The following is a 23,849-nucleotide window of genomic DNA, read 5'->3' as shown; positions in this document are numbered from 1 at the left end:
TTGTGAACAAATAATGTAAAACTATAACTTCAAAACTATAACGTATGTTTCCAGATAAAGAAAATAATCACAGACTTCGCTGGATGCATAAGCATTCATAGACAACATCAATGGAATTTTTTCTGATGAATATGTACTTATCCTGTAGGAAAGTATGAGATGACTCGTTTGTTTGTAAGAAATGTTCAAGAGCAGTTATGAAATCATTTACGGATTTCACTACGTTTTACATATTCGAAACTTTCCATCTTTGCATTTCTTTTCTGTCTCCCCTTTCTCGTGAATACTTAAATACATGATTTTTTCAAATGCAATAAAAAAAAAAAAAATAAAAAAAAAAATGCTAATACGTATATTACAAAACTTCACAAAAATAATCGTAAGAATCTGTTCTATTTTTTCTCGTATATTTCCTTGTTTGGAAAAAGGAATAATTTATGACTTGTAATTTGTAAAATTACGCTAAAAATATCAGTTTACTTGTACAAGATGGCCACCATACACATATTTGTCACATTAGAAAATATAGACCTAACCAAAGAGGAATATTACACATTACAAGTTAACGTACATATATATGTAGTATCTATTTACAAGTATCGCAGATTACCTCTTGAAAAGTAAGAAAACATAAAGACTAAAGTAAAGTTGTAAATCTAAACTACAGTTCAAGTTATACAAGGCATGCAAAGCTTCTCTTGAAACGTTAGGTGCGTACTTCGATATACAATATAAAGAAACATAGCCCGCGAGAAAAGCTATATAGTACATACCATACAGATCCCTCGCCATAACTTTGTCAATATGCGCAACGAAATCGGTAATTTTCGCGCCACCACTCAAACGCCGTTTCCCTCGCTTTGGATAATTGAATTAAATCCAGATCGTCCATGTTTACAGCGAAGCAACATGTAATACCGCCAAAAGTGCTTTCCACCCCCTCACATAACTGACATCGGCCGTCCGTGGATCCAACGGAAGGATTTTGAACGTTGGAAAATGCGTAACGCTGATTGGCTATTGAGCTCGGGGGTCAATCGTATAAAGGGACGCCGGGTCGCAACGAGCCTCACAGTACCGCTTCGACTGTGAACGCGATAGGAATTGGACCGTTTATTTTACAAAGCTCATTTATCTTTTGCAACAATTACATTCGAATGTCTTTTCAAGCGCTAACGACATAATCGACGTTTGGTAAGCGATTAGTAACTGCGAATTCGTAGAATTCGTGGATAATTCTCGAGCTGTTTCGTGCGTACGCGATATTAAGTGGCACGCAAACAGGTGCACCTATTCGCGTAGCGCAAGAAATGTATCACGGAGGTCGTTGCAGGTAATATCCATCGACAGACGGGACAATTCGGGTGCACGATCTATGCCTATGACTGTGCAGTAGGGCATACTCTTCTCGACCACTTGTCTGGCGCCAACCACGACTATTGTCTCGCGAAGGCCAAGCTGTAAATCTTCGTTGCTTATACCGTTTTCTTGGTGAGTGTTAATTTTTTACTTATTCGATGGTATAATAATACCGTTATTACGAGGTAAAAGTTTTGTTAATTTTCATCAAATTCCGTTCGTTTTTCATTACCAATTTTCAATAAATTATCGTTGCTTGTCTGTCGGATTCGTATTATTATAGTATTTTAACTGTCTATGTTTTTAACGTTCCATGGCTAGAAATCCACGAACAGTACACAAATTACCAATTGCTGTTCTTTTATCTACGCGACGTTTAATTTCCGTTAAAAATAAATTACGTTTAAAAAACTAGTTTAAAAAATGACTCGGTTAACCGGTTAATATCGGATTCTTGCTATAGTTGTTACATGACTTTTTACTATTTTTTGTCTATTGCCAAATAACCTTTCTCATGGTAGGCGGATCGTACACGATTATAACGTGGAGAAAACGTGAAGGGTAATCGTTTTACTAACTCGTTGCCTTAATTGGTTTACCTTAACTATGTTGGCTGTGTCAACCGATGATACGGGTTACGCTTGTTTCATTGTTCACGCAACACGGTATAACGGTACATATCTGGAATCTGCATAGATGATTAGGGATGAATGTTATGGAAATTTCCAATCTAAACAACCCAGTCTTCAATGAGTATCGATCGATCGCATTTTAATGTCGTTAATTACGAGCAATTATATTAATGAAACTATCGTAAATCTTGTACAAATAAAAACAAAAAGGGATCAAGAAATTAATATTATTGTTACCATCGTTGCGCGCAAATATTACGTACAGTGGGTATTTTATCGTAAGAAGGAACATATTACTTTGTCCCAAAAGTTTCTTTCCTTTTATAAGGAAATTATTTAATTGTTAGTACATACGCATCTTCTAACGAATGGGAACAACTTCGAGTCACCGTAATCATCATATCGAATGGAGAAAAAAAAAGATCGAAAAATATATATATTGGAAACTTTGAATCTAAAATCTGATATTTATACGAACGTTGTAGCACGAAATTTAATTTCTCTTCTTTTTCCGGCTTCCGTAAAACGACTGCGTCTAAAGGACTTTCGAAACTTAATTATCCCGGTTGAATCTTTAAAGTAATATACATGGACTAACTTTTCATTGAAGACACCGGTAAGGAAGAAAATCGCCAGGAACTGGTAATTATCGAGCGCTTCCACAATGAGTAGACGGTCAGTTTGTCTAACTCCTTCATTCAAGGATAGCGCATACTTGAAGTGTTTCCTACTCCGGGGACTGTTATTGAAATGCTTGGAATTGCACGTATAGTTGCGCAGTTATGCGTTTAAGGGCCACATCTGTCATCTCGATTTTTTTATTATCGTTGCACACCACCTTGCATGATTTTAATAATATTTAGACAGAAGAAAAAATATGAATAAGTATTCTTGTTATTATTTGCGTTATTAAGTCAAAATGGAAAATACCTTCGGTTCGAACAGTTGATTTTAATCAACTTTAGTTGAAATTCGATTTGTACTTTGGAAATTTTAATCGGTTGCAGAATATATAATATTAGAATATATAATAACGGATATAATATGCAAAGTTAAATGTATTCTACGTCATTGTCATTATTGTTATTGTTTGATCGTGATCGGAGAATAATATTTTAAAAGACATGACGAATATATGGCATAGAATTTGTATTATGAGATCGAAATGGAAGATACTTTTAGTTCGAAGGTTTGATTAAAATTCAAATTTCATTGTGCTTGGCGAATTTCCATCGATCGTAGAATATACAGCTAAAACATCGATGTAACATCGAAAGTCAAGTAATATTCTACTTTCTCGTTTCGCTTGTTATCGTCATGTACAGCCTCGTAATATTTTTAAAACCATAGGACACATATAAATGAGATATAAATACGTAAGTGCGTTATTAAATCGAAATGGCAAGTACTTTCGGCTCGGATATCGATCAAAATAATATTGAGAGTGAAATGCAAGCTATGTGTATCACGCGTTATTTCAGCGCGAAGTTTCGGTGAAATTGAACCGAAAAATTTGATTTCAACGCAAATCAAACGCTGGTTGGCCGTGTCAAAAACATATCGCCGTATCCACTGTTTTGGTCCGGTTATTTCACGCGTGATGACACATATGCAAAATTGAAAGTCCTTTACAACGTACGTACACAAGTGTCCCGTGTGCTTCTTATCTCTCCTTACGCATAAAACGCTATGTGTATATTTCGAAATATGAGAAACGGTTGATTTGCTGTACAAAGTGCAACGTCACGTGATTTTTATCGAAAGCTATAACCATACCAGATATAACGTTACAGAATAAAATACGTCGCGAAATACCATTACAGCGTGCTTGGTTTTATTTTCTAATCTTTTTATCCTAACTTTGTCATTTCGCTCGTGCGTGTGCCTTGTAACGTAACGGTAGTAATACAGTTTTTACGTTCACTCGCATACGTAGCTTGCAACGTAGTATACTTTATGTTCAGACTGCTGGCCATAAACTCGATTTACAATAATTATCCTCCCTCTTGCCTTGTATTCTCGCTTAATCATACACACACACACGCAAAACCTTATTTTTATTATTCTTTTATTTTATTCTTTTTTTGTTATTTTACCTTCAGTTGCGATACGTAAAAGATTCTTGTAATTACGCTCCATCTAAGTGTTAGCCTTATACCTCTAACGTTATAAATAAATTCTTAATATCGAATCGACATCGCAGAAAAGGTAAAATATGGAACACTCAGATCGGTTAACAGAACAGAAATGTAGTTGTTCGCAATCATCGAGATCCGAGCATCAAATTGTTTGACTACTCGATGATCCACATTTTGCCATCAGAATAATAAATCTAAAATTTAGCGAAAATAGTTTCTGGCAAAATAAACGTTCAGAAAATGAACGACTAACTGAGTGAAGTAGCCTATAGTCGTTTGGCAGACATTCATCATCGATCGGATTAAGAAAGAAAGGGAGACCTGTTCCATATTTGGCCACTTTCCTCTATGTATGTAAAGTGTTTATAACGTAAAATGCTAAAGTCGAACCTTGTTAGCTCGAAGCCCAAGGGATGAGCAAAGATTTCCGAGTTCTAGAGGTTTCTTCTTATCGAAAACGTCGAGCAAATGAGGTTCGACAAGCGGAAATTCGAAGGAGTACGAAGGTTGAATTGCGTTCATCTTTTCAGGAAACGTTGGTATTTTAAGGTTCCCCTTCGAATTCGTTTGATTCGACGCAAAAGATCAACCCCTGTCATTTTTGCGACTTAATGCGTCTCTCGTTTCAAATATGTCAAATTGACAGAATAGTAGAACATCGACTACGCGAAAGGATAAACAATTAATTTTCCTCTTTGTCATTTGCACGCATTCTAATTCGTTCTTTTTCTCGGAGATATCGGATTTCGTTCACCCGTGAAGGTCACAAACTTTTAGACAAATCGTTGCAATCTCCTTTACATCTTCGATGTGTAATACGAATGGATACGATGGATACGATGGATAATACGAAATCGTTATCGATGTATTAGGTATAATATCGGTTGGTCGGAAAATTCGTTCCGATTTTTAAGGAATTTAATAAAATAAAAGCTTTGCTTAGTACCTTTCCATTGAGGAAATTTCAAGTATGTTTTCATTTATGTTTTTAAGCATATCACGCTGAAAAAACGTTACTGTAAATGTTTTTAAATATGCTCGTTGATTTTTAATAAAATATTACACGTGTTAAACGCTGCTGGGAAAGTTCGTTCGGATTTTTAACTCTTTGGACGATGTAAAAAATCATATTGAAAAGTTTCCCGCCGGAAAGCCTGAGAGGTTCTGGAAGAATGGATATTCAAGTTGCGTGAAATATGGGAAAAGTTTGCGGAAGAAAAAATCGTGCCTGTATAATTCGATAAACGTATTTCGAGTAGAAATGCAAATTAGAACCAAAGGATCTTTTCAATCGTTCGAAAAATACGTGGCAATTCAGGCTATATGCTTGTCAGAGCATCCGCGGAATATTAATTCTGTGTTATAACAGCCACGCATACTCCACGTTTCACGAGTATACTCGTCGTCGCTTACTTTTCGCGACGCATTTTAACACGCTTCTCAGAAAGGTCGCAACAACTAACAGCTTCATATCGTATAAATAAATTAAATCTTTTTTAAGAACATTTTGGCCATTGTATCTTTGATAGCTAAAACATTTTATTCCAGACAAATCCCTTGCTTCGTGCAACCAACACCGAATTATTTTAAATTAGATTGGTCGTTTGGAAAGAAGATACGCGTTTTCCTTTGCCCGCCAATTTGACAGGTGTTGGTAAAAACACGGTGGAAATGACTGGCGCAATGACGAAAAACCTTTAGCTTCCATCGATATGCGTCTGACGTCGACCTTCGAAGAAGTTGGGATACAACTTGCGTCTTACATTTTTCGTCTCGCGTTATTTGCGTAAATATACAAAGAAAGACAGACGTCTGTCTCAGTGTGGTTCCGATCGTTCGGGATCTAAATTCAGACCTAAAACTGTAGGTTCATTCTTCGCCATCCGCACGCTGTTCTCGTGATTCTTTGCCCAGAGTTTCATAAGACAGTCGCTAACGAGCTCGCTAACCGAAAGGTCTGCGACTGCGACCAAATGCTCTGGAACCGTACGACTTTTAAAACGATAAGGATTGACGACGACGAAGACTGAAAATGCGAAATATATATATATAATGCGTTCGTCTAATAACGCACGCACATTCGTACGGTAAATACCTGAGGTTATTTGGTGCAGGATGTGTAGATGTTTAATAGTATATTTATTAACAATTCTCGTTTTCGACTCTTTACGTACAACTCTTGATTCAACAAATGTTTTCTTGATCCGATTCGTTTCTTTTTGTCGCCCTTTAATATCCCCACTACGCACGCGATTGGTGGGCGTCCGAGACCGTTGTCACGTAACAACGGTCTCGGACGCCCACCAATCGCGTGCGTAGTGGGGATATTAAGAGACGACAAAAAGAAACGAATTTTTTTTTTCCAACGTCATTTTCGTCCGTGACCGTTTACACGTGGCAATGGTAGCGGACGCCCACCAATCGCGTGCGTAGTGGGGATATTGAGAGACGACAAAAAGAAAGGAATTTTATTTTTCCAACGTCATTTTCGTCCGTGACCGTTTACACGTGGCAATGGTAGCGGACACCTACCAACTGCGTGCGCAGTAGGGATATTGAGAGACGACAAAAAGAAAGGAATTTAATTTTTCCAACGTCATTTTCGTCCGTGACCGTTTACACGTGGCAATAGTGGCGGACGCCTACCAACCGCGTGCGCAGTAGAGATATTGAGAGACGACAAAAAGAAAGGAATTTTATTTTTCGAACGTCATTTTCGTCCGTGACCGTTTACACGTGGCAATGGTAGCGGACGCCTACCAACTGCGTGCGTAGTGGAGATATTGAGAGGCGACAAAAAGAAAGGAATTTTCCTTTTCGAACGTCCTTTCGTCCGTGACCGTTTACACGTGGCAATGGTAGCGGACGCCTACCAACCGCGTGCGTAGTGGGGATATTGAGAGACGATAAAAAGAAACGAATTTTCGTTTTCGAACGTCACTTTCGTCCTTGACCGTTGACACGTGGCAACGGTAGCGGATGCCTACCAACCGCGTGCGTAGTGGGGATATTGAGAGACGACAAAAGGAAACGAATTTTCGTTTTCGAACGTCATTTTCGTCACTCCTTTTTCCAAATATTCGGTGGAGGGATTGTAGGGATATCGATGACTGGTTAGGCCTATTGGCACTTACGCTTCGATGTTATACTTGTATCGACGAAACCGTTGGAAAGTTTTGTTATCGCAGCTACATACGTAAGTGTGTAACACAGATTAACCATCGTACCTGATTAACACTAACTCTTAACGAAATGAATAAGGGCAAATGCACAATTTTAAATAAAATTTTCTATGTCGTTTCACCGGGCTTGGTAAGATTAGCGTTGAACAAGGACAAAAGGCGCCTTTATCCGTCTAACAGGGCATTCTCTTCCCATTCTCATATCGCATCCATTTACACGGTAACGTACGACCCTCGTACTCTGTATTTCTATATCTTTATGGTTATTCCAGACAATGTCAACAATAGAAAGAAAGATTGGTTGCTGACGGCTCGTAACGTATAGCTGGAAAAGTTGGAGCTGCAGAGAGCAACTTGTTAGAGTAGCGGCAATATGGAAGTTGTACTCGCACAGGTAAACTTGGCCATGTAGAAGTCTGGGCTGGGTTAGATCGTGTTCTAAACTCGAGTTACAGAGTTAAAATAATGTATCCGGACGTGTAGATGATTCGAGTTAAAGCAAGCTTTATTTTCACTTATAGGAGGCAGCGAAACGAAAGGAATCAAAGAAAATTGTTACAGCCTCGTGCAGGTTTTTGAAGTCATAGGGGCTCGATCGTAAAACAAAATTCGTCGAACGAGCGGGTATTCTATTTACCTGATAAAGTTAAATATTATCGCCCGCGCTACAAAAGAAAAAATCTATTATCCATTTGTTCCTATCTCCACCATTTACATACACCGTTTTTGCAACGGTAAAATTCCTTTGCAAATCATTTTTTAACGAAAACTACGAACAATGTTTTCCGCGTTACTCTGACGCGCTTTTAATTCGCCGTGCTTCATGCGGCTTTTGTCGCAGCCGCTAGCATTGAAATACGTGTCGCGGAAAGGTCGTAGTTGAAGCTGCGCAATAGTAAAGGAAAAAAGGCGCGATATCGGTTCATGTTGTAGGCGATTCGGCGTAAACGCGTGGGAGAGATACCCTGCAACGATTGCCGCGCTTTATTAACTAGCGTAGAGAAGTTGAAAGCGAGAGAAAATTTCAGTGACATCGATGAACACCCGGCGGTATGGAATACGGGTCACGCTTATCCCGGGCATCGATTGGAATTACTCGCACGAGATACGACCACGGATAAACGTTTCGAGGAACTTTTCCGTTGTTCCCAGCGTCGTCTCTTCCGATTTGCGAAATCTTTCGTACTTTTTCCGTCGATGTAACGAGCGTAGTTTCGGTCCAATTGGAACAAGGGTCGAAGAAAGGAAGCGAAATTGCTTTTTGACTCTCGATAGCTCGCTAAATCGCGACCTAGCAAACAACGAATCAGCTTACGCGGAAATGCTGCATTTATGCATAAGAAGCGCGCAAGCCAATTTCTTCGAAGATAATTACGTTCAATTAGCATAGAATTAATATCGTAAGGTCGGAATTTTTTTCCTTTTTATATAAAATAAAAACTGGTATTTTTAACGAGACTTTTTACTCGAGCAGAAAGAACGAGATTGGTTGTTGGTTGAAGTAGCAATAACGATGTGACGAATATCATCATTCGTTCGTTTCACTATTAATTTGGTGACGTTTTAACGACCAGGTATACCGGTTTCATGTTCTGTGCGAAACAATCAGATTGTGACACGTATACGTGTGGGAAATGTTTAAAGATTCGGAAGATAAAAGAAGCGAGTAATAGAATTTAAGGATGCATAGAATTCACAGAATATGCAACGATATATAGGACATTCAAAGTATAATCTTCGTTAGGATATTTAAAAAGTACGACAAATATCTGTCCGGGTTTTAACACTTTAGTGTGACCGTAAAAATATAAATATTCGTATATCCACAATGTAAATATAAAAATTTCAAATAATATTTCCATGTGATGTGGAATAATCGACGAGGAAGTAACAGTCGAAGACTGTTTGATGCACCCTTCTTGCGTGTCAGTATTGTTTCATAAAAATGAATTTAAAAGAAACTATTTGGAAATTGAGGTGGAAGATACCCTAAACTACGATAAAAAATACACACGTACACACTATTTATACATACGTACTGAGAGTGTTCCAAGGATGAAATGTTAAACAGCGTTGAATATTAAAACTATTTTAAAAATTAGAGGAAAATTAAGCCAGCTTACTGCTATTACTATTAGGACCGAGTATTAAGAACCAGATGTTACTAATCAGATGAATAATGAATGAACGAACAACGCAACGACAAGAACAAATTCTTTTTTTCGAATAAAGTCATCACACACACGCGCGCTTGTACGTTCACCTGAAGTATATAATAATTTATTATATTAATTAATAAGCCTATATACTCTACAATGATATAATTAGTTAATCGTTGAGCGTGGTATCGCAGGAAATGCGTGGACGAAACGTGCAAGTGCATGTTTATGCTCGAACGAGAAACTAAGTTTATCGAATAATTGAAAATATTCCGCGAACCTATTCCATAGAATTAAATAAAACGTGGCTTTAAACGTTATAAAATTCCTTCTTCTTCTCGTCTATTCGATTTAAACCCGACTTTTTCGCGCCTTCTTCTCGAACGACAGTAAATTAGAGTTGGAAATATTTAACGTCTCAAATAAATAAATAAATAAAAACTAATCGAAATTCTGGATTGCGTGATTGTGGGAATAATTTTCCCAAGTATTGAAAATTCAGGCAACATAAAGAGCTTAATACGTAAAGATCGAAAGAATGATCGAAAAGTAAAATAGAATTACCTGTCTGTATTATTTATTCCCGAAACTAATGAACTAAAGAGAAAGCGAATGAAGGTGAATTTCCTTTTGAAATTTTATCTCGCATGGGCAAATTACTCTATACTTTGTAGTACGTATACAGGAAATTCAATTTTCATTTAAATGCGGTGCACGTAACCTCTGGTCTATCGAAAGGAGAAACCTACCTGAAGAATTCAATTCTGCCATGTGATATTTAGACTCATTCTTCTTTCATACATTTTTTCTATATTTCCATTTTAACCTCGTTTCTCCTTTCTCCGCTACCGATAATTTCGCGTTTCTGTCTCCTCCAATGTTTCATCTGTCCACGATCTGTGCAGTGTACGGGTGTCTCGTAGAATTTGAATTTCAATGCGCCGACAATGAGTTACCTACCTGCGGCTTGGAAATTATTTTTCATCGTCCTATTCGAGAGAGTTTACGCAATAGGTAAATTTCGTTTGTTTCGATAAGTCGGTCAAATTAGAAGCGATGCATAATAAAATACGGGTAAAATGTTTCGGGCGAGAAAGACTCCGTGGAACAGCGATTAACCTTTCGCGATTGCATGTAGATTCGATGACGAACTCGAAGATTCTTTATATCGAATAACCTTTGAAGCCACCATCTATGTTTATTTGTTAAGATTCAGATTCAAGTGATCGACCATTTCTGATTTCAAAGAGATGGCTTGGCTTTCTTATGTAGAAGTTTTACATTCGATCTTATGTACGAAGGGAACGTGAATCTTTATATTACTGCAGGGAAAGCTTGAAAGTTGGGGAAAAGTATTCTACATTCGTATTCTACATTCAAAAGTATTCGTATTCTACATTCACCTTTGTTCAATTCATTTTTATGTAAATCATTCCGCGACACAGATAATCGCAATAGAAAAGGACTGAAACTTCGATAAAAACGTCCCGACAATCCGATAAAAATTGTCTATGCAAAGATATTTAATGTTTCCCACGCCTTTCCTCGATCTAATGTTTCTCATCTAATTTTCTATTCGTGCATTTATTCTTCAGACTCGACGAAAAGATTCGCGGACATATATACATGTGGTTTCACGAAATTCTCGGGAAACCGTCCAATTTTCCAATCGTCAGAAAGATTCAGTCATTGATATGAAAATTGGTTTTGTTCCGCTTTCGAAATTTTTCAATTCGTCGTACTCGGGTTTTTGAATCCGATTGGTCTGCCCCCAACAACCTTACGACGAATCGCTCGCTAGGAGACGCCTCCATAGATGTCGGTAGAATTCGTCCAAGTCAAAAATATCCCTGGATCGTCTACCCCCTGCGGAGCAAAACAGATTTCAAGAAAATTTTCTCCGCCCATTATCCAGCAGCGTTTCGTCTTAATGAACAGTTCAAAAGACTATTAATCAGAGGATACGCCGCACGAAATCCTTTTTACGATCCGTCTCACAGTTTGCTAACCGTCGCCAGTAACAAACTCCAATCTGTTCCACAATCAACTCTAATTTCAAGGCAACCTCCACGCTAATTTCATTTTGGCATTCCAAATCGTATCTCGAAATGGAAATCACGTCCGAATACCCGGAAGATATAGTTCGCGGATCATCTCCGCGGGAAACATCGACTTTCTTTATTAATTCGTAATTGAGACTGATTTGTGTGGTTCGCGTGCTGTAATTCTCCGTATGTGCGTATAGCGCACGCGTGTGTGCGAGATACGTGACGGGGGAAAAAATGTGTGGGCGAATGGGAAAGACAGGGGTGGAAAAGAAATGTAGACGCCCAGTGGTTGCAAACAGTATCCGTACGTCGGTGTATTTACTGCTTCATCTACGTTGGCGGATAAGGTGAGGCAGCTTCAAATTGATACATCACGAATTTTATTAAGTTTTCTTCTTGCTAAAATTTGTTCAAAATCGTCGACGATAGTCGTCTATTCTGTGGCACGTACGTGCCGGTGGCTGTGAAATTGCAGCAAGTCGTATACGATGGAGGACGAGAGGAAGTTTAAAAAAAAAAAAAGGATAAAAGAAACGCGACAGTTTTAGAAAAAAAGAAAAGTTGTAATTGATAAGAAGAATTGGATTGCGAACAAGCTTGATACGGATGACTGTCTTCAACGTTGTTGGTGATGAAAGTCGCAATTAGTGCAGTTATCGTACACAGTTTTGTGAATTTTAAACTTCCCTTCGATCGCCGCTGTATCTCGTTTTTAGACGCGTTTCGACGTTCGACGTTCGGCGTTCGAGCGCGTTAAAAAGTATTTTTCCGACACGCAATAAAACGTTTCGTAAAATATACGATCTTCTAAAGTGAGATTTACGCGTCGTACAATTTTACGAGCAGTTTGTTCGAAAATGTGCCTCTTAAATGCTTAAATCACTTGCACTATTTTTAGAATTAATCGTATATTCTAGCTGCTGACTTACGATAATAAAAGATAATGGATTTTGTTGAAAAGACAAGTGAGAAACGAACAGATTTATTCTTTTATATCGCATATATGTATTGTAATTTTGCACCATTACATTGTTACATTCTCATCTGCTTCGATAACGAAATTTTCTGTTCCGTACGCTTTAAAGGCTCCAAGATATTTCGTGGTTCGATGGAACGTAGAATATAGTAGATCCATCGTGTCTTCACATTTTATCTTTTATCACTGACCTCTGCATATAATGTGGATTATATATAATATAATGTGGATTACAATATAATGTGGATTATAACGTTATTTTAGCATCCGCCTTTTCAGCGAAAGGTATAAAACGCGAAACTCCTCTTCGAGATCCATCGATGTTTCCATAAAACATTTTGTATGGGGTATTACCATACACGACACTTTAAGCTTTATAAACAACGTTTTCTCACTCAGTTACATCATACGAGTTACGCCATTGCCAAATGTTAGGCCGACATTAATAAAATTACAAGATAAAACAGTCGTTTCATTGCAATTTCATTCTACGTTATAACAGCCACACGTACTCCGTGTTTGACGAGTATACTCGTCACCGTTTACCTTTTGCGACACATTCTAGGCACACGCTTTCAAAGAGATCTGGAAGAGCTGATTAATCGTATCATAAATTCACTTATCACTCGCTTTTTATCGAGCAATTATCACAATTTATTAATCACTGACAATTAGTCGGCTAAATGGTAACATGGACCGTTAGCATGGAAACGTAGAAGCATTTCAGCGTTCGCTGCGTACACGGGATTTATCGAGAAAAATACAAGTAGAGTAGAAATGCGTTTATTGAAACAAAACTTTAATTAACGCCCAATTAACGGAACGTTTGCTGGTATTATTCGAGCAAAGAGCGATACGTAGCGAGAAAAATTGGTAAGCTTCCATTATACGAACTCCAATTATATAAACTGTTCTCGTTTCCTGACAACTTTAGATAAATCGTCTTCCGCCATATTTGTCGAACGCGGTTTAACATCCGCAGCGGTCTCTCTGAATCCCGTAAAAACTGTGAAATGAAAGAAACGCATTTTGATCGTTCGCCTGTGCAACAGAACGAACGTTTCTACGTCGCTTTTGTTATTAAATGGTTTCGTAGAAAGTATTACGTGTTTCGTAGTATAGAGCCTTTTAATACAGTGAAAATACGGTCAGTTGGAAAAATCTGCGTACATCTCTTGGATAGAAAAAATATTTTCTACGTAAAGACGCAGGCAGAGAGGCGTGTGCAGTTGTTTAAGCTGTAAGCTGTTTGATAAATGTATTTTTAATATCTTTCTCGATAAATCCTCGTACATAGAAATACTCCGAAATGCTTTCACGTGTCTCTGCTAACGATTGATATTACATTTAGCCGACTAAAAGATTATGACGCATCAGAACGCCTAGCGTTGCAGCGCGTGAAGTAGATGCGACAGGAACACGTTTACGCGTATACGGTAATAACTTTTAGTTAAATATCAACGTTTTCCTGACTTATCATCGCTCGTACGCAGAGACGAGCTCTGTCACGAAGCTGATCCTCGCTTTAAATTCTTACGTACTTCGACGATATGATTATTTAACGGGGTGTCCTGAATTAGAATGTTCTAAAACAGCGTCTTTTTGTGATTTTTTTTAGAAGGGAAAGAAAGAAACAAAGTTATTGAATTTTGAGGTGTGGCTTTATATATATTTAACGAATACAACAAATTTTTTTTAATGTTAACAAAAAAATTATATCAGATTTCTAATCGTTTTCAATCGGCGTGAAAGATTCACCTCGTAATTCTTGACTGAAACGGAAAAACTAGAAAGGATTAAATTATTATATATTTTTCTTCTCGATGAACTAAAAAAGTTTGTCAAAAAGTTGATTTAAATAATTGTTATAGCACCTTGAAGTTTATTCTTTCTTCTTAAAAAACACATTTTTTTATTTTCCGCCTTCTTTTTTTTTTAGTCCATCGAGAAGAAAAATATATAATAATTTAATCCTTTATTGGTTCTTCGTTTCAGTGGAGGATCACGCCGATTGAAAAATGCAGCCCATGAAATAGGCTTAGAAATAATTTTACGCTGTTATAATTTTTCTTTTACTTTAAAAGAAATAAAAAGAAATTTTTTGTATTCGTTAAATATATATAAAAACATACCTCAAAATTCAATAACTTCGTTTCTTTCTTTTCCTTCTAAAAAAAAAAATCACAAAAAGACGCTGTTTTAGAAGTGATTAACTTGCGATTTATCGTATATTTCATCTGTTGAAGTAACTTCATGAAAAATTCTACATCTTTATTTATGTATATCCATGGCCTGGAGATTGCTATTACGCAGATATATTGCAAATAAGGAGCGGCGCATATTATCCTACCCTTGAATGTATATTATATTCTGGGTTGCAAGGTCTAGGAACAAAGAAACTAATAAACAGATTTCTCTTTATGTTCCCTGTAGCCTCTAGCCAAAGCCAGAAGCTTACCTTTTTTGGTAATATTCTTTTGCCATAAATTTATGAACGTGCTCCCTATCGTTCCATTTTCTAGTAATACTAAAAGATTAAGGATCTGAATCAGTATTATATTATATTTATACCTTTAATTTATACCTTATATTTATACCTTTAATCATTTCAGTATACTTTTCTATTACAAATTCATCCACTCGTTATTCGATCAGTCAACGTCAAACTCAACATCATTCAAAACACGAATTAAACGACGAACGAGAAACGCCAGTTCTACGAAACATAGAAAAATAGAAACATTCCGATTTTTCTGATGAAACGTTATCGTTTCGAGTCAGGCGTTTCCGCTCGATGCGTAACATTTTTTACAATTGAAAGTGAAATTGTCGAGCATCGTTGAAAAAAAATTCTACGTCGCAGCATGTACGAGCAATTTCAGATAAACACAGTTTATATTTTAATCGATGAACGGAGGCTCGATCTCGAGAACGTTTGTCGAAATTAATATTTGTAATTGTGGATTTCGATAATCCAAGAATTAGCTTTTACCTGATAGAAAAGAACTTAGTGGTAAAATATTGTTTTGTCAAACGAGAGGCTGTCTTTAAGTTTCAATCATATCGGGTACTTCGATTTCTTTAGGTGACTTTGATATTAACCCTTTCCACTCCGAATTTTATTTCAATTTCGTTACCAGCAGCTCGCAACGCTTTTAAATTCAATTTGAAATTTACTTTAACTAAAAAAGAAGACAATTTAAATAAACAAAGGAAGAAACAAATTCATTTAAATACCAGTTTTATTCACACTATTGTCGTACCTTGTAATTTTTAAGTGTATGGTATATCTTGGAACAACTTCCAGGATGCAATCCTGGATTTTTTTTCGCGCGTTTCACAAAAAGGTGGGTCTGAAAGAATGTCTAGTGGGACTCGACAAAGGAGTTCTTGAGGTAAAAACTGATGTCGAGTCACACTCCACACAGGAATACAAAGGGTTAAATATGCCATGTATCGTTCGTGTACATACATAATTTTCTAATGTAATTTGATTAAATCCGCATGTTGCACGGTTGCACTTGATTGTCCGTGCGTTAAACCACCAAGATCAATTTACTGCCGGTATCGACATTAGTATTGACATTGCTAGTATTACGCTTGACGCTTTACGCCATCAAGATCATGAAAATCTATTTCGTCTATTTTTTCACATATGCCATGCAATTTCACTCCTTATCGATATATTTCAATTTAACTTTATTCCAACTTGATCGTGGTGTTTGAAATTAGAGAAAAACGTAAAATAATAAACAGAAAATAATTCTAGTAGTTTCTTACAGTAATTTTCTAAAACGATGCTACGCAATTGATAGAAATATATAAAATAACGCGTAGGGCAACTGCTGTATCATTTTACCGTGTTGCTGATTTTATCGATATAGACGTAAATTCGAAATATCAAATACCTTGACAGGATATTCGACCGGTGATCAAGCTCCTATAAACTCGATGGTATAAACTCTTGGTAAATTATATCGTAAGCATTAAGAATTTGCTATAAATCGTTCGTCGTGCCGTAAAACGTATCAGTTACAGAGCTGATAAAATTTTTCCATCGACGAACGAAATAGACACGCGAATATTTATTCACTTGACCGTGTAACGCTGGCAATTTGCAAGTCGTGCCAAATCCGCCGACACGGTTTTGCCTCTTTCTCGCCATAAAACGCACGTGTCAAGAGATTCGTGTGACAATCGATTGCGTTGCTCTTGCTTGGTGATGTTAATCGTAATTAGAAATATGTGCGCACGAATAAATTTGCAAATAAAGCCAAGAGCAGCTTGCAGCTTGCAATTTCCGTTCCGTCGGGCGATACTGCGCGAACAAATCAAAGAGGACAACAGAGTCTCATAAACAAGCGAATCTGCTAAACAAGATCTAAAATGTTAAAAACACGTCGCTGATGGCCACGAGTGGTTTACTGGATATCGAAACTTTAAACTACGTTTCTAATTCGCGAGATGCGCGGGTTACTCGTGAGATAAACGAGATATAGTGGAAACTCATTGTCTAACTCGCTACAAGTTGCAAAGAAGAAGCCATTGATCATTACTACGACGTCGTGCACTGTGCACATTGATTCGTTTGAAACGAGGTTTCTTTATTTTTAAGCGAACTCTATTTATTACCGAACCGAGGTTTTACCAATCTACGCAATTTGTGTTTGTACCGTAACTACCCTTAGGTAACACGAAAACAGAGGTCCTTGTGCCCCGGAGTACCACAGCACAGCTATGTGCCTGACGATATACGCGTTAATAAGCCACGACCCATGCGCATTCTTGAACCCGATAACAGGATAGTTGCGTTGATGCGTAACATTAACATTCGTCATTTTTTCGATCAATTTACTTTATCCAATTCTATGGGATTCACGTTGCAACTATGAAAAGAATTTGCGACTGTTTAGTCGGTATTTTTCTTCTTGCTATTTATTACTCTTCCACCTTTTTTTTTTTTTGTACATGAAGAAATCCTCATGAACACTCCGCTGCTGCTAATAATCGGTAACAGCAGAGTACGACAGGAGTGCTCCAGGAACCTCTCATGAATTGTCTTCAGTTGCACCCTTTTCCGTCGTCCTCTTGTTCGAGCCAATCCTAATAATTCTCCGACTGTTGAATTTGATGCTAGGGAGGGGGGGGGGCATTGCCCCTAGCGTTATCCCCTGTTTTAGTCGTGGGTCCGTTGGGACGGCGATGAAGCGGTTCTAGGGCTGCCTGACCGCCATCCCCCTGCATGCGTTATCCTACAAGGGTGAGAGTTCTTCTTTCTCTCCCTTTCTGCTCGCTCGCTAAAGAGGCGGACAGCCTCGTATTCCTATGGTTCGCTCTCAACATCGTTTCTAGAATCGCCGAGGGTGTGTCAATCTTTCACCTATGACGTGCCGCAGGGAGCAGCTGTGTAGCTCCCACGCCGGACAAAGCTCCATCGCGTGCTGCGCCGTGTCCCTGCCCTCCCTGCTTTTTAAAATTCGCGATTTAAAATTTATATTAATTTATATTATATTTAAAATTTTCGCGATTCAACGTTCAAATTGAAATCTTTTTCGTTCTTCATTAAGTTAAGATCACTAGAAAATAATCGTAAATGCTGCTTTATAATCATATAATTCAAGTTAGAAGTGTGCACATACCTTACTATCATATATAGAATGAGCAAATACTGTTTACTAATATCTTCTACACGTTTCAACGATATATTCTGGACGTTTTGCTTGCGACGAAATAACGAATGCGACTGGTTTGTTGAAATAAACGAAGCCATGTTATAATGCGTCGCTATCAATTGCGCCACAGTGGCCTCCCCTGACCACTAATAAGATAAATGGTCCATTGGGGAAGAATGTTGTCTTACATCGTCATTTTATTATTATTTTGCCATTATATGCTTGGAACAATAAAAATATTCCCGTGGCGTGCTGAGTGAAACATGTGATTTCGGCGTGTCAGTCAAAGTGTTAAGGAAATTGAGCTACTTCGTAGTAATACGTCGAACTTTTTTCTTTTAATTACACAACTTCCGTTTGTGTCTTGAAGTTTCGTAATAGACCTCCGTGGCCTGTCCGTGGTCCGTCGTGTTGATACGTCTTTTGCATATTCTCACACTGAGTTTCACATCTTGTACGTCTGTACGTTGTCAAAGTTTAGGCGCAGCGATAGTACAAGTAGTTAGAGGTACGTTCGAAGGTGAAGTTCAAGTTTCAAGCTTCGAGCGTAGATGTTCAGTAGGAGAGACGCGAAGGTCGTTGGTTGAAAGAGTAGACCATGGACGTAAACCAAGGAGAAACGTAACTGAAATTCTGTGCTACCCAGGAGAACGAGGATGATGAGAAGCGAATATAAAACAAACATATAGGTTGCTGGCAAACTCGAGGGAACAATAACTCGCCTCGTTCGCGTCAATGTCGCCATTGGTACGCGGTTATTCCGCTTTTTGATCCTCGAATTGAATTAACGCGAAATAGCAGCCGAAAGCCTTTGTGATTGACGTGACTTTGAATAACAGCGAACAACAAAAATTCGATGCGACGCTCGAGCGCGTGGCAATGGGAGCAGAGGACGCAAGTACGTCAACAGCGGTGCAATTTAACAATTCGAATGTGGTGAAGTGCATGGAAACCTTTAATCCGAAAAATAGCAAAGAAATAACTGCTGTCCCTTGCACGATTCTCGAGCGGCGTCATCGACCGTCAGCTCTATCGATAGCGTCCGTCGCGAAACAACAGTTTGCGTATTGTTCGTTGATAAAATTGCCGAGTATCGATTATCGTTCAACCCGGCGCGGCAATCTTTGACCCGCGGCCGGCATTATTGTCCAATTATTGGAAGAATTCGAGAATCGACGCAGCTTCCTATTGGTTTTGTTCGAATTCACATCCAATTCGCGGAATTAATTGGATTCATTCCTTCAAACATATCTTCATTTACCTTCGATGTGCGAACGAGTTTCGCAACGTGATGGAACGTACCTTGTGCTACTTCGTTTACCCCAACAGACACAAAACAGAAAGATTCTATCGATCAACGAGGATGAGGTGCCTTTATTTCTTTTTTTTTTTTTCCTCCTCGGTTTCAGCAGAGTAAAAACAGTGCGCGTAGAGTGCGTTTTGGCACTCGGTTCGGGGATCGGCAATCCATTAACGCTTCTCTGGCTCGTGTTGTTGCAGTTGTTTGCGATTCAAAGTGATTCGAGTTATCAAGCGACGTATAGTTTGGCGGCGTAGCCTGTACAGCTCTTAACGTACCAAGCTAAGAGTTCTCGTAGAAATCACCTCGAGTGCCAAGAAACAAGTTTTTTCGCCAGCAGGAGAAAACTTGATGTAGTTCAGCCTTAACATATTCCAGATTCACGAACGAGGGAAGCGTACGGGTAGAGAGGCGTGTGTGTGTGTCGGCTGTTACTTGCAAAGGAAATTCTATTCGTCGAGATCGATGGCATAGACGAAAGCTAAGAAACGATCGACCAATGTTTATTGAAATTTATATTCTTTTTTCAGAGAAACGACGTTGCGACACAATCTTCCAGTGTTAGTGGTAGCTTATTTGGTAAGTGAAATCACAGTTAAATTTCATAATACGGTATTTTTATCGGTACGTAGAACGTTCTCCGGTAAAACATCAAAATTATTCAATTTTGCAATTTACAATGTTTTCTTCGCGCAAGTACCCTTCAAGTAAATTTATTAATTTACTGCAGAGATTACTCGCGTGTTTTTATTCTTCGAAAGAATTGCAAATTAAGCGTCTAACGCAATTTTACGTCGTGCATATTTATGCGCAACTGTGATACGAATTCAGAGGTTCGATAAGGAAAAAAAGAAAAAAATGAAAAAATAATGTGTATTCTGTGCAACCACGGAGAAAGGAATATCCGTTGAACAACCAGTTTGTGAAATATCGATTGAATTTTTTACCGAATAACTTGCTGAAAATAACGTCAATTGTTTTAAAATTAATAAAATTTGTATTCCATGCAAAGATATTAAACCGATAGAAATGCTGATTTTATCTTGACGTTTTCCATTATTTTCAAAACAACTTTCTCAACATTTGTAGCCTGACCTTTTACGGTACACAGTTTAATCTTTATACGGTAACGCACTGTCGTAGAACGTATTTCGCGTCGTATAAGAAACAACAGAGAATAGATTTTCTGTTCGAAAACAATGAAAGAGATTTAATAAAAACAGTTTTATTATCGTGCAGGTACGAGAGACTTTTATCGTGAAAGCTATTTCACGAACATATTTACCATGGTGTACAAAATGGTGGAAAATTCAGGAGATAATTTTCACGAAAAAGAGATATATCACGTAGAAACGTATCATCGAGAAATATATATTAATTATCGTTTGTTCTAATAAATAATTAATAATTCAATTACGATACGCTTATGGTCGATTACAACTCATTCGAATATCTCGTAATGATTTAAACGAAGACGTTTAAAAGACATGCATTGCTCCTTCTATCAGCTCGACCATCGTTAAGATTCTCTGAAAAAGATCATTCCGCGAGTATAAAAAATTACCTTAAGTAATTTAAGGTTAAGTCCACACCGTTCATCAAGTCCGTTATGAAGTTCATCCTCCGAGGAAATGTTTAAGACAGGGGACCGAGGCAAAGCGTTCGATGAAAGGGCAATTAAAGCGAACGCGTCCAATGAAAACATATCAAATCGAATTCGTTGTTAACTAATTTCTCGAATTATCGAAAAACATCGCTTTAATTGATTTTCGAACGAAATACATCGGTTCGAGGGTTTCAGGGTTTCAATTAGACTGCCGATGTTTATATATTTATGGAAATTCGCGTAGCATGAAAAAAAAAAAAAAAAAATATACGCGAAACGTGAGAAGCGGAAAACACATTGTAGATGTGGCAATATCGATAGTGGACGAAACAAATTTTAATTTGGCTCGCATATTTTTATGGAAATTCGTAATTCCATCGATCCGAAATTTTATTAAAAAATATTTTTTATCGCTTCGATGAAGGTACGAATGAATTTACGCGTGAACACCAGCGATCTAGTTATCACGCAGTTGTAAGTTAGTTATGCTCTTAACGGGACCCAGAACTTGGCAGATTTGTCATCTATTTTAAAAAACCTTCCATCGTTCGATTTGATAGGTTGTTTCCCTTTTTGATCTGGTATTAAAATATTCCCTTTGCTCAGCCTGGAAGTGATCTCCAAGTCATGGAAATAAAACGATAAAAGAAAAACAGAGCGCAGATAAAATTTTCCACGAAACGTTGGACATGTCTTATGCCGTTAAAATTACTGAACCTGCTCGAACGAGCTGAATAGCTTTTTTCGCAGCTGTACGACAAGTTGCACATCGTTGCACGCCATTTGTCGCGATTAGCTGCCGCCGACTAATGCGGAGAATTTCGTACAAGTCGTTGACTCGCTGCTAATTAAGAAGGCAAAGTTGCCGAGTAAGACGTCCGAATTATCTCCCTTTCTTTTTTCCCTTTTTCTATCCAAACGAAACTGACAGTATCAAAAATGAACGTTTTGGCGGCGAATAAAAAAGCTGAAACTACGTTCCTACTAACGCGATTCTTGTCGTGATAACAAAACGCAATTACTATGCACGCAGATTTATTTAATTTTGCTTCTCGTTGGAATTTCTGAGAGAAATTTTTAGTGATAGTGAAAGTAGCGCAGGATGACAGCTAAAACAACTTAAGGCAACTTCGACGAGTTAAAAAAAGGGCAGAAGTTTATTCTACGTCGAAGATAATACCGAGCTTAAGCGGGCTTTATCGCGATATCGTTTCACGTCAAAATATTTTTCTCAATAACGTCAAAGTCTTACGTTCGTTTTTAAAATCCTACAATTTCGATTTTCTTAACGTCTCGGAAGATCGCAGAGGTGAAAAAGCGCGACAAGAATATTTTCATTGACCTTTTCGCTTTGTGACCACCTTGTAATTAAACGGAAAGATTTTAATACTCCATTTATTCCATTCCTAGGATTCCTTAATTCCATTCATAGGAAATTCGAAATGGAACACGAAAAAATATATAAAATATATAAAGTAGCGTTTTCTACAGCAATTGGTTGGTAAGGCAATTTTCAACCGAGATTCTACCTTTTTACATTCTCCAAATAAGGATCCGCGGTTTAATTAGAATTTATTGGGAAGAATATGCAGAAACACGATGCAAGGACGAGATACAAGTTACGAAAGGATTTGCGAGTAACTTACGAGTAGCTTAGCAGCTACGATCTGTGAAATTTCAACTTAGTAAATCTTCTACACGAGGAATAGCGAGAGACAGGAATTTTGCGGAATTGGTCTTGTCGAACTTGGATTCGGCTTGGATTATTCGATAGAAAGAGTGACGATCTGTCGTGTGTAGCGGAAAAGCGTGTGAAGCTTTTCACAGAATCGTCGCAAAGGGAAACGATTATCGCGCGAATCGCTTCTCCGAGATATCGAAAGCTGCATCAGACCTGTTTCGAAGAAAAAGAATTTAACATACCGTGTCCCTTATCGATCCGGAGCTTTCACGGGCATTTATCCGCCAACAAGAGAAAGCTTTCGCTTTCGATATTTCTATCGGGCGCGGTGTGCGTTGTCCTGGAAAACGGCCACGAGTTTAAAGCGTCGTTGAAAGGCGTATTCGCAAGAATTGTAAAGATCAGATCGCAAGCCGAAGGCAACGGGAAACCGATGCTGACAAATGATGTTCATCGTAATATCGTAACACGACGTATTGTACGGGATATCGACGACGTTGTGTTCGCTACCGATGTTTTCCACTTAGCTGTAATTAAATAAAAGCGAGGATGATCTGAAAGATCAACGACGACAGTCAGTGGCTCGTTCTTCAACGTTACAAGTTCTTGCGATTATCGTTCATTTTCAAAAAACGAGATGCATAGAACAGTCGTCGCGTACGTTTTCTCTGCGTTTATGAGAAATTCGAAAACGAGTACACAGAGTGTACGAAATAATGCAGAAGTGTATAAAATATTCAAAACAGATATAAGCAAATTTTCTACTTACAAGACAAGTTTCGAAAGATTATGAAACTTCCGAGACGCGTACAGCACATTCTTTCGCTGTCCAAAGTTGCTCTAAGGGGATGAAATTCACCTCCGAGAATCGGCCTACTTTCCGATTTTCCGTTATAGCTTTCAAGCCACAAGTATACATAGAAAGAAACTTTTCGGACGAGAGTTACATCTTTCGATCAGCGCCTATCGTTCGATAAAAGTATCCGTCAATGTTACAGCAATAGCGGGAAATTGTCAGAGGTAGATTTCACTCTCCGAGGGTGAATTGTGGCAGAAAATAAAAATTGCGCCATACGCATCCACGTATTGTCTGCGT

General features: G+C 38.0%; 2 protein-coding genes across 3 annotated transcripts in view; one reads left to right on the top strand and one right to left on the bottom strand.

The window, feature by feature from the left end:
• Nucleotides 1-907, bottom strand: part of LOC126926806 (uncharacterized) — a 39,563-nt gene extending 38,656 nt beyond the window's left edge. The window contains exon 1 of one of the 2 annotated variants that reach the window (XR_007714877.1): nucleotides 774-907. Coding sequence is in view for 1 of the 2 variants with exons in the window: in XM_050743179.1 (XP_050599136.1) it covers nucleotides 774-792 (19 nt within the window). In the remaining variant the exon portion in view is untranslated. The remainder of the gene's footprint in view (nucleotides 1-773) is intronic. The other variant, XM_050743179.1, reaches the window with a different exon arrangement.
• A 235-nt stretch (nucleotides 908-1,142) lies between these two features.
• LOC126926784 (uncharacterized) overlaps nucleotides 1,143-23,849 on the top strand; it is a 289,468-nt gene continuing 266,761 nt past the window's right edge. The window contains exon 1 of the mRNA XM_050743131.1: nucleotides 1,143-1,194. The gene's annotated coding sequence lies outside the window, so the exon portion shown is untranslated. The remainder of the gene's footprint in view (nucleotides 1,195-23,849) is intronic.

Source organism: Bombus affinis, unplaced genomic scaffold (assembly GCF_024516045.1).
Source record: "Bombus affinis isolate iyBomAffi1 unplaced genomic scaffold, iyBomAffi1.2 ctg00000059.1, whole genome shotgun sequence".
Taxonomy (NCBI): domain Eukaryota; kingdom Metazoa; phylum Arthropoda; class Insecta; order Hymenoptera; family Apidae; genus Bombus; species Bombus affinis.
The sequence above is the reverse complement of the archived record's forward strand: the minus strand, read 5'-3'. Positions and strand labels throughout refer to the sequence as shown.